At 40.8% G+C, this 12,509-nt stretch overlaps 1 protein-coding gene across 5 annotated transcripts in view; it reads right to left on the minus strand.

The window, feature by feature from the left end:
* Positions 1–12,509, minus strand: part of LOC132392508 (sodium-driven chloride bicarbonate exchanger-like) — a 274,073-nt gene that overhangs the window by 102,438 nt on the left and 159,126 nt on the right. For all 5 annotated transcript variants that reach the window (XR_009511566.1, XM_059966455.1, XM_059966453.1 and 2 more), the window contains one exon: positions 3,548–3,636. Coding sequence is in view for 4 of the 5 variants with exons in the window: in XM_059966455.1 (XP_059822438.1) it covers positions 3,548–3,636 (89 nt within the window). In the remaining variant the exon portion in view is untranslated. The remainder of the gene's footprint in view (positions 1–3,547; positions 3,637–12,509) is intronic.

The raw sequence follows: 12,509 nt of genomic DNA on the forward strand, positions 1-12,509 counted from the left end.
TGTACAAGGTGATAAGGGGCATAGATAGAGTAGATAGCCAGTGTCTTTTTCCCAGGATGGCAATGGCAAAGATAAAAGGTGTTTGGAGGTGGTGTAGGGGTATGTCAGAGATAGTTTTCTTTGTCCCCCTACAGAATAACTGCTTGGTTTCTTAAGGTTGTTGGAGCCATGGTGGTAATGAGAATAAGTTCTCACTACCTTTTAAATGCTTCCAATAGTGTGTGCCTCAAATATCCTCTGACAACCATGGTCAGCTCTTGGCCTTCACATGTGGCTTAGTATGAGGCCTGGCAGAACTGTTCTACTTACAGAAGAGGCAGAGACAAGTTCCTGGGACCTTAAAACAGTCACTTCAGGCAGATGGGGCTTGTCAGTTGTGGTAGGCACTCAACTAGGAGATGGAAAATTCTGATCTCCGCTGCCTGGCAGCTATATCCACACATGGGGAAGGCTTTGGGAGTAAACCCCAAAGGAAAAATCCAGAGTTGGAGCTTCTAAGGTAGTCCTCTGTTGAGCTTAACAGTGGCAGACAATTCCTGCGACATTGCTGGTGCCAAAATGCATCAGCCCCTGCCATTCCTTTGGGTTCGTCAGATGCGTGGAGAGGAGGAGCCTGCTACATGAGCAACAGCTTGCTCTCCATATTGTACTGACCTGACTTGCATATAAGGACAGCTAGGATGTAATATCCATGGTCGACCTTGACTTACTGAGGCCTACCTCTACTAAGTGCTTGGAATGCACTGCAGGTGGTTGTGGTAGGGGCTTCTACATTAGGGACATTTAAAAGATACTCTAGTTAAGTAAAATGGAGGGTGTGGGCTGTGTAGGTGGGTAAGGTTAGATTGGTTGAAGAGTAGATTAAAAGGATGGCACAAAATCATGGACCGAAGACCCCATACTGCACTGTGCTGTTCTATGCTCGATCTTATCCTTTTCATAAGTTGAAGAATGGCTGTTTTGAGAATGACACGCAAGTGGGATCAACAAGAGTGAACTTGTTTTGATATGAGATGCACTGAGTCATAGAAACAGATCGCTGGCCACAAGGAGAGAACTAGTTCTGAATGGGGGAGTAATAGAGACATTGAAGTTCAAAGTAAATTTATTATCAAAGTATATATATGTCACGATATACAACCCTAAGATTCATTTTCTTGAAGGCATACTCAATAAATCTATTGAATAATAACCATAACAGAATCAATAGACCACCCAACTTAAGTGTTCGATCAGAGTGCAGAAGATAACAAGCTGTGAAAATACAAAACAATAAATATGGAGAACATGAGATGAAGAGTCCTTGAAAGTGAGTCCATTGGTTGCGGGAACATTTCAATGATGGGGCAAGTGAAGATGAGTGAAGTTATCCCTTTGGTTCAAGTGCCTGATGGTTGAGGAATAATACTGTTTCTGAACCTAGTAGAGTGAATGCTGAGGCTCCTATACTTTCTTCTTGATGGCAGCAGTGAGAAGAGAGCATGTCCTGGTTGGTGGTGGGGTCCCTGTTGATGAGAGGCTGCTTACCTATGACAGTGTTCCATGTAGGTGTGCTCAGTGGTGAGCAGGGCTGTGTCACTACTTTTTGTAGGATTTATTAGTGTTTCCATTCCAGGCTGTGATGCTGCCAGTCAATATACTCTCCACTACACATCTATAGATGGTCATCAAAGTTACTTTACAAGTAAAGAGACCTCTTCAATTCTTTTAATATTATTTCACATAAAAATTGAGCATTCTACAGCAGGGTTATCAAATTAGCAAATATGGGGTTGGAGAAGCATTTCAAGCCAGCTCCATCAGTAATCAAGATTCAGTCAATAATCTATTCAATGGCATTTTGTTATACAGTGAAATTTGATGGTGCAGAGACAATGGAGAGGCAAAAGATGTAGAGCTAGATGTCATTAGCATGTGTTCTGAACCTGGCAAGTGTCAGCAAGGGACAAAATGGAATGGCCAAAATTCAATCCTTTTCCTGATTTGATAAGCAACACCTCATATATACCGAACTATTTCATCTTATGGTATATCCAACTAAAGGTATTTTGCAGGGTTAACAAAATACTGTAATTGTAGTTAACAATTGCAATATTTTTGACCAACCACGCTTGCACAAGTTATTTCTAGGAAGGGAGTAAATGTTAGTACATGTCGCAAATCCACTTTCAAAAATGAAATGCAAAAATAAGAATGCAGTTTAAATTATAATGATCAGATGCAACCCTTGGCACTCACTTTACCAGGAGAATTAACAAAGATTAAGTATAAGAACACCTGCCTGACTTTACAGCCAAGTAATAATGACAGCAGATTAGAAAGGCAAAAGAAAAGTACTTTAGAGAAAGTAAGATGCCTCTTTAAAAGATGCTCCAGATAAAAGGTCTGAGTCCTAGTTTAGTTTGCAATGAATGGTATTTATCCAAACCATGCAGCAAGCATAATACATCCCCTTCTCTAACTAGACCATTCATTGAACAAAATACCACTAAGAATGTCTGTGCTTTGGGTTATTGTATGAACAAATATAAAAGGGGATTAAAATAAACCCGATTTGAAGCTGCTTAATGTGGGTTGACTTGAAAGTCACATTTGCTAACAGGACATTTTATTTCAATTACAATTATTTCTATCCATCTTAAAATCAAATCTGCAAAAAGCTTAGCAATACCATTTGTTAAAAATTTCTGTCCCATACATTCATGTTCTTTAATTTGTACTCTGGAAAACAGCAAACATTCTCTAATGCATTATAACAAATTTGTTAAAAGCATGGAATGTGCTTTTCTCATTTCATTCATGCTCCATCAAGCTTAGAATGTTGACTTAGCAAATACAACTCACTGCAGAATACTGTATTAATCTTCTACATTTAAAACTTCCCACAGTTTCTACTAGGGGCAGATTTTAAAATTTGCACCCAAAATGAATTTGAGACTGAAGTGAGCAAGGTAAACTAAGTTTTGGGCAAGATTAATTTACATAATCAGAAACAAATGGATGGATAAACATTCATCAGTGTATAGAAAGTGCACGAAACGCACAGAAAATCTGATGTACAAAGATCTCCACTGAGATATGCAAAAGCAGCGCAATTTGTTGTCTTCTGTGGTCATATCTCAATGTAACTTCAGAATTTATGGCACCACTGGTAAAGGACCTGTACTACACAATAATAATGCCTGGGATGCTTAAAGTAGCAAGGTTCAACTTCAGCCATTACTGTGTAGCATTCGGTAGCTGAGTAGGAACTAATTAGAAGGGAGAGATTGGAGGCAAGCACCAAGTATCTCAGATGCTGATTTGTCATTGTGGTGGTAGAGCGAACACAGAGAGATGAGGAATTCATGGGACAGAGGCAAAGAGTGAGGACAACCCCCCCCCCCCCCCTTCAAGTAGTCTGGGTCTCCCCTGAATAACAAAAGAAAACTGTTCCATCATTTATGAAAACAAACTTCAAAAGTCTGAACTAACAACGTATTAATACCAGTTAAGTAATTTGCATGTTGCAGTTGGAATTGTTTTGTTTCTTACAGAAGCAACTCACCTTACTAAAATCAACAGTGCTGTTCTCTCGACTGACGTCAGTTTTGCCTTCCAGATGAGCAGGAGCAGATTGCGGAGAGATCATGTGACCTGATTCACAGAAAAGCATTAGAGTCCTTCAGGAGTAACAGAATCCTTACAATTGATTTTATCATATTGCAAACAATATAACCAGAATAAATTAATTCATTGGAAAATCTCTCAATTCAATATCATTCAATTAGACTGTGCAAGTCATTCACAATAGTATTTCTGTGATACAATTCAACACCTTACAAAATCACAAAAACATTTATTAAGCAAAAGGCACCTAATTAGAAAACAATGAATACATTGTCCTGACATAATGCATTAGGGATTTATTAATACCCTTAACCTAAAGGCTATTTACTATTATAGGGAAGACATAGTCACCATTGTTGTCACAGAGCTCCAAAAACAAGGGATTAATCCTAACCTCAGGTTCTGTCTATGTGTAGTTTGCACATTCTCATCATGACATATGCATTTTTACTGGGTGATCTGATTTCCTCCCACCCAAAGACACGATCATAGGTTAATTAGCTGCTATAATTTACCACTCAGTATAATCATGTAGAGAAAGAATCAAGGGTTTATGAGGGAGAATAAGTTGCGGAGCCAAAAGGAAATAAAGCGGGGGTGCATACTAGTTAATGGATTGCTCTGGTGGGAGATTGCATGGGCCCACTAGTTAATAAATCCCATTACCTGAAAGCTACAATGGTATTCAACACTGACCAGCAGTGCTGATCAGGGATCACAGCCACAAAAGTGTTCACACTAGAGTACATCAGAAACATGAAAGTGATGGGAATAAACAATGAATCACCTGCAGCTCTTTGAGGAGAGATTTCAGCATGTCTTGAGGTCTTCCCTCCAGCTTTCAATGGGCCAAAAAGAAAGAAGTAAGAGAAGCAGAAAGAGTTGAGCCTGTTAGAGGTAGGTATAAATATGAAAATAAGACATAGAAAACATGTGAGGACTAATGAGGGTATGAAAAAGCAATGGCAGATGTAAGACAAATTTATAGACAAATACATAAAAAATAAAATTATGGAAATTGAGGACACAAAGTAATACACCACCTTTTGGCAGGAATACAAATTGTGCAGCCCTTTGCAACTGTTAAGAAAATAAGTATTGTGAATGTCTTTTCATGGCAATATTTTCACCCTGTGAACAAAATGGCAACTATTATTCTTTGTTGCCTTAAGTTCAATAATTGGCCTATGTGTTAAGGGCACTACTGTTTTTCAATGATAAGAATGGGTTTCTGTTAAAAAAAATACAAATATATACGACACAGGAGCAGAATTAGTCTATTTGGCCCATCGAGTCTGCTCTGCCATTCAATCATTCTTTTTTTCCTATTTCCTCCTCAACCCCATTTTCCGGCCTTCTCCCCGCAACCTTTGATGCCATGTCCAATCAACAGCCTATCAATCTCTATCTTAAATATACCATCCACCTGGCCTCCACAGCTGCATGTGGGAACAAATTCCACAAATTCACCACCCTCTGCCTAAAGAAATTTCTCCACATCTCTGTTTTGAATGGACACCCCTCTATTCTGAGAATGTGCCCTCTTGTCCTGGACTCCCTCCACCATGGGAAACATTGTTTCCACATCTACTCCGTCTAGGCCTTTCAACATTCAAAAGGCTTCAATGAGATCCCCCCTCATCCTTCTGAATTCCAGCGAGTACAGACCCAGAGCCATCGAACGTTCCACGTATGATAACTCTTTCATTCCTGGAATCATCCTTGTGAACCTCCTCTGGACCCATTCCAATGCCAGCACATATTTTCTAAGATGAGGGGCCCAAAACTGTTCACAGTACTCAAGGTGAGGCCTCACCAGTGCCTTATAAAGCCTCAGCATCACATCCCTGTTCTTGTATTCCAGACCTCTTGAAATGAATGCTAACACTGCATCTGTCTTCCTCACCAGTGACTCAGTCTTAGCACCTGCATCCTCAGACTTTGTCTGAAGCTGGGAAAGAAATTGTGGAAGGCCTTGTAGAGATCCTTGCTCATCTGTAGCCAAAGGTAAAGTCGTTAAAGACTGGACGATGGTTAATATTGTACCATTATTTAAGAAGGGTAGTCTGACATCACTGGTGGAGATCCGAGGGACAGGATTAACCAACATTTAGTTAGGCAAAGTCTTTGTGCATGGCATATCCTGACAAATCTGTAAGAGTCTTTTGAAGAGGTTTCAAGAGGATAAATGACATTAGATGTCATCTGAGTGGACTTCTGCGAAGCCTTTGACAAATCCCAAATGGTAGGCTAGTCTGGAAAGTTAGGTTGTACAGGATCCAGGGAGTGCTTGCTAAATCGATTCAGCTGCATTGATGGTAGGAAGGAGAAGATCGATAGTGGAAGGTTATTTCTCAGACTGAAGGTGGTGCGCTACAGGAATTGGTGCTTGTACGTTTGCTTGTCATTATTGTAATTAAATGATTTGGATGAAAATATGCAAGGCATAGTAGATTTTCAGATGATCCTAAAATAGGTGGTATCATAGTTGGTGAAGAAAGTTATCAAAAATGCCAGAGGGATCTTGATCAGGTAAGTGAGTGGGCCAACAATTGGCAAATGGCTTTCAGTTTGGCTAATTCAAGGTGTTGCATTTTGGAAGATCAAATCATGGTATGATTTATACAGTGAATGGTAGAGCCCTGGGGATTGCTACGAAGAAGAAACCTGGGGATACATGTACATAGTTTGCTAAAAGTGATGTCGCAGGTGGACAGTTTGGTGGTTATATACAGGCCTTTATCAATAATAGCATTGTATATTGGATTTATAACATTATCTTGCAGATGCACTACATACTAGTGAGGTTCTGCCTGGTGTATTGTCTACAGTCTTGGCCACCACTAAATTGAAAAGGGTGCAGAGAAGACTTACAAGAATATTGGAAAAATTCGAGGGCTTATGTTACAGGGAGACAATGGATAGGCTAGGAATTTACAATGTTGGAGACTGCACGGTGAGGTATGTAAAATCATGAGGAGCATAGAAAGGGAGAATGCACAGTATTTTTAGCAAGCTGCAGCAAAACTTGAGCGCATATAATTAGGGTGAGAGTGGAAAGATTTAAAAGAGAATTGAGGAGCTGCTACTTCACTCAAAGGTTGGTGCACATATGGATTAAACCACCAGGGAAATTAGTTGAGGCAAGTGCAATGACAGCATTTAGAAGTACATGGATAGGAAAGGCTTAAGATTGAGGGTTCCTATCCTGGGGTCCATGGACCTCTCCCCCCCCCCCAGTTAATGATAAGATCATGGCATAAAAAAAGGTTGGAAACCCCTGGTTTAGAGGGATATGAACCAAATGCGGGAAAATGGGACAAGCATAGGCGGGCACCTTGGTCAGGATGGATGAGTTGGACTAATGGGCCTGCTTATATGCTCATTACTCTATGATTCTGTGACTCCGGTAAATTTCTTGCAGACTTTAAGAATTATTTAAAAAATGAAGTAGAATGGATACTGATAATTGCTTAAAAATGTAAAGCAGGAAGATAGTTAAAGAGGCAACTGGAATTCCCTTTATTAACCGAGGCATAAAATGCAGGAAACTCTATAGCTAGATAAAACTCTGAAGAAGCCACAGTATATCTGGGTCAACATATTACTAGGAGGAATATTTCTTCTGGAGAAGATTTATGAGGACGTTGTCAAATTAGAGATTTAGTTATTTATGAGGCAATATTTAGCAGTGCTTGGGGTATTTTCTTTATAAAGAAGCAAGCTGCTGGATGATTTAATCAAGGTTTATTAAATTACAAGATAGAATGAACAGAAAAGTTCTAAGAATCATAGAATGATCAAGTAATATCAAGCAAGGTAGAAAAAGGAGAATCAGTTAATGTTGTGCCCTTGGATTTTCAGAAGGGCTTTGACAAATTGCCACAAATGAGGCTGCTTAACAAGCTAAGGGCTCATGGTACTACAGGAAAGATTCGAGTATAGATAAAGCAGTGGCTGATTGACAGGCGGCAAAGTGGTGTTCCACAGGGGGCTGTGCTGGGACCAATTATTTTTACGTTATATGTCAACGATATGGTTGATGGAATTGATGGCTTTGTTGCAGAGTTTGCAGATGATATGAAGACAGGTGGAGGGGCAGGTAGTTTTGAGGAGGTAGAGAGGCTACAGATGGACTTGGACAGATTAGGAAAATGGGCAAAGAAATGGCAGATGAAATAGTGTTTTGGAAAGTGTATGATCATGCACTTTGGTAGAAGAAATGAAAGGGTAGTCTATTTTCTAAATTGAGAGAAGATACAAAAAACTGAGGTGCAAAGGGACTTGGGAGTCCTTGTGCAGGATTCCCTAAAGGTTAATTTGCAGGTTGAGTCGGTGGTGAGGAAGGCAAATGCAATGTTAGCATTCATTTCAAGAGGACTAGAATATAAAAGCAAGGATGTAAAGTTGAGACGTTATAAAGCACTGGTGAGGCCTCACTTGGAGTATTGTGAGCAGTTGAGGGCACCTTATCTTAGAAAGGATGTGCAAAGAAGATTCAGGAAAATGATTCCAGGTTTGAACGGGTTTTCATACAAACAGCGTTTGATGACTCTAGCTCTGTATTTACTAGAACTCAGAAGAATGAGGGCTGAGCTTATTGAAACCTATCAAATGATGAAAGGCCTTGATAGAGTGGACATGGAGAGGATGTTTGCTACAGCAAAAGAGTCTAAGACCAGAGGGGACACAGAATAGAGGGGTGTCCTTTTGGAATGGAGATGAGGAGGAATTTCTCCAGCCAGAGATTGGGGAATCCGTGGAATTTGTTACCACAGGCAGTTGTGGGGGCCAAGTCTTTATATTTATTTAAGGCAGAGGTGGATAGGTTTTTGATTCGTCAAAGCATGAAGGTATACAGGGAGAAGACAGGAGATTGGGGCTGAAAGGAAAATTGGATCATTGTGATGAAATGACAGCAGACTCAATAGCCAAATGGCCTAATTCTGCTCCTATGTCTTATGTTTTTATGGTTTTATTGTCTATGAAAAGCATATTTTAAGGAAATATGACATCTACAAGATGAGACAGATGAGAAAATTATTTTAACCAAATAGTGATGAGAATCTGTGACGCAGTCCTTGAAACAGCAGTCGAGGCAGAAACTCTTGTCACATTGAGTACTTGATGAGCTGTAACATTTAAGCTGTTGGACTGAGTGCTAGAAAATAGAATTACTCAATAGCTCTTTTTTTAAGCTACCATAGATACAATGGTGTGATCAGCTTCCTTCTATTATACCATACATCACACAAAATGACTTAAGATGTTATATTATAGATAAATGAAATGTGTAAATTTAAAAATTCAGCTAGTGAATTAGAAATCTAAAAACATTTATTATGTCCTCTTTATTTGGGGCATGCTGACCCATATTCTAGAAGTATCAGATAGGTTTCAATTTCTTTCCAGTAATTATTCTTCATAAGCAAGCCTGAATTATAGGTCGTTAATACTGGGAGCAACAGAACTGAAGGAGTTTGCAAGGTCATAGGTGTCTCCATCACCCAGGTCATGCTCTATTCTCATCGCTACCATCAGGGGTGAGGTACAGATGCTGGAAGGCACACATTCAATGATTCAAGAGCAGCTTGTTCCCCTCTGTCATCTGATTTCTGAATGGACATTGAACCCATGAACACAACGTCACTGCAACACACACAAAAACCTGGAGGAACTCAGCAGGCCAGGCAGCATCTATGGAAAAAAAGTACAGTTTACGTTTTGGGCTGAAAGCTTTCAGCAGGACTGGGAAAAAAAAGCAGAGGAGTAGATTTAAAAGGTGGTTGAGGGGAGAGAGGAACACCAGGCAATAGGTGAAATGAAAGGTTTCAGTCCAAAACGTCGACTGTTCTTTTTGCATAGATGCCCAGTGGCTCTCACATCTAGAGAGATGAAGTGCTTTGACAGGTTGGTCAAACTCAATCAACTCAAGCTTTGGCAAGGACCTGGGCCCACTGCCATTTGCCTATCGCCACAATAGGTCTACCGCTGATGTAATCTAATTGGCTCTCCACTCGCCCTTGGATCACCTGGACAATAACAATACCTACATGAAGCTGCTGTTTCTTAAGTACAGTTCAGTGTTCAACATACTCATACCCACAGATTTAATCAATAAGCTCCAAAAACAAGGGGCTGCGCAACTACATCCTTAACCATCTCACAGGGATACCACCGTCTGTGCAGATTGGAAAAAACATCTCATCACTGACAATCAACGCTGGCATACCTCAAGAATGCATGCTTATCCCACTGCCCTTCTCCCTCTAAACCCACGACTGTGTGGCTAGGCACAGCTCAAGCACCGTCTATAGACTTGCTAATGACACAATATTGTTGGCAGAATTTCAAATACTGATGAGGGCGCCTACAGGAATGAGATGGATCAACGGGTTGAGTGGTGTTGCAACAACATTCTTGCACTCAACGTCACTAAAACCAAAGAACTGAATGTGGACTTCAGGAAGGGGAAGTTGAAGGAAGTCCTCATCGAGCGATCAGCAGCGGAAAGGGTGAGCAGTTTCAAGTTCATGAGTGTCAACATCTTTGAAGATCTATACTGGACCCAACATATTGATGCAAAAGAAAGCACAACAGTGGCTATATTTCATCAGGAATTTAAAGAGACAAAGTCAAAGACAAAGACAATTGCAAATTTCTACAGATGTACCATGGAGAGCATTCTAACCGGTTGCATCACCATCTTGAATGGAGAGGCCACTGTATAGGATCAGAAAAAGCTGCAGAAAGGAGTAAACTCAGCCAGCACCGTCACGCGCACTACTTCCCCATTACTGAGGCCACCTTCAAAAGGAAATGCCCCAAAGAGGCAGCAACCTACAATAAGGACACCAATAACTCAGGACACGCCTTGTTCTCAATGCTATAATCAATGAGGTGGTACAGGAGCCTGAAGACACATGTAATGTTTCATATGACCATAAGATATAGGAGCAGAATTAGGCTATTTGGCCCATCAAGTCTGCTTCACCGTCTCGTCATGGCTGATCCAATTTTCCTCTCAGCCCCAATCTCCTGCCTTCTCTCCACATCTTTTCATGCCCTGAACAATTGAGAATCTATTAACTTCTGCCTTAAATATACATAAAGACTTGGCCTCCACAGCTGCCTGTGGAAAAGAATTCCACAGATTCACCACCCTCTGGCTAAAGAAATTCTTCCTCATCTCTGTTCTAAAAGGACACCCCTTTATTCCGAGGCTGTGTCCTCCAGTCTTAGACCCTCCCACCATTGGAAACATCTTCTCCACATCTACTCTTTCAAGGCCTTTCACCATTTGATAGGTTTCAATGATGTTAACCCACATTCTTCTGAATTCCAGTTAATACAGGCCCAGAGCCATCAGATGATCTTCATATAACAAGCCGTTGAATCATGGAATTATTTTTGTGAACCTCCTTTGAACTCTCTCCAGTTTCAGCACATCCTTTTGAAGATAAGGAGTCCAAACTGCTCACATTGCTCCAAGTGAGGCCTCAACAGTGCTTCATATTCAAGTCTCAACATTACATGCTTGTTTTTACATTCTAGTACTTTTGAAATGAATGTTAACATCACATTTACCTTCCTCACCACAGACTCAACCTGCAAATTAACCTTTCGAGAATCCTGCACAAGGGCTCCCAAGTCCCTTTGCACCTCAGTTTTTTGTATTTTCTCTCCATTTGGAAAATAATCTACCCTTTCATTTTCTCTACCAAAGTGCATGACCATACACTGTATTCCACCCACCATTTCTTTGCCCATTTTCCTAACCTGCCATTCAGAAGCAACATCTTCCCCTCCGCCATCAGATTCCTGAATGAACAATGAACCCATAAGTACTACATCATGATTTTATCCCTATCTTTGTACTACTTATTTAATTTAACTTGTGTATATACACAGTACCATACAAAAGTTCGAGGCACATATACATAGCCAGGGTGCCTAAGACTTCTGCATAATAGCGTAACACACTCAAAATGCTGGTGTAACACAGCAGGCCAGGCAGTATCTATAGGGAGAAGCGCTGTCGACATTTCGGGCCAAGACCCTTCGTCCTGATGAAGGGTCTTGGCCCGAAATGTCGACAGTGCTTCTCCCTATAGATGCTGCCTGGCCTGCTGTGTTCTACCAGCATTTTGTGTGTGTTGCTTGAATTTCCAGCATCTGCAGATTTCCTCGTGTTTGCCTTTTAAATTCACTACTGCGAAGCCTCTGCCAGTGATGCCTACACTGAAGAAGTTTAAATCTTAAGTCCTGATGAAGGGTCTCGGCCCAAAACATCGACAGCGCTTCTCCCTATAGATGCTACCTGGCCTGCTGCGTTCCACCAGCAGTTTGTGTGAGTTGCTTGAATTTCCAGCATCTGCAGATTTCCTCGTGTTTGCATAATAGGGTATTTGTCAATGTGGAGCAGAGACCAAGGGATGTTGGGAACAGTGACGGTAGTGTGCAGTGGGAGAGTTGTGGGACAGGTGGGAGAGAAGGAATCCCAGAGGTGGGGGTGGGGTGGGGTGCGTGGGCACAGTCACACCCAGGCCAGTGCAGGCAAAGTTATTTAATTACAAACAACTGATTTAACAATCATTACAGAATGCTTCCTGTTTCCTTCCCTCTCCCTTTTCCTTTCCCCAACCTTGATTCCCCTCTCTCTGCCCCCTTCCCACCTTCAGTCCACAAGAGAATCCCATATCAGAATCCTGCTTATCATCACTCACACGTCATGAAATTTGCTTTTTTTTTGGCGGCAGCAGTACAGTGCAATACATAAAAATACTGCAGTATTGTGATGAACTCTTAGGCATCCTAATTATGTATTTAAATATGCCTAAGACTTTTGGACAGTATAGTATATTCTTCTTACTGTCATTTATAGTTTTTTGTTATTATAT

The sequence above is a fragment of the Hypanus sabinus genome, chromosome 4 (genome assembly GCF_030144855.1).
Source record: "Hypanus sabinus isolate sHypSab1 chromosome 4, sHypSab1.hap1, whole genome shotgun sequence".
Taxonomy (NCBI): domain Eukaryota; kingdom Metazoa; phylum Chordata; class Chondrichthyes; order Myliobatiformes; family Dasyatidae; genus Hypanus; species Hypanus sabinus.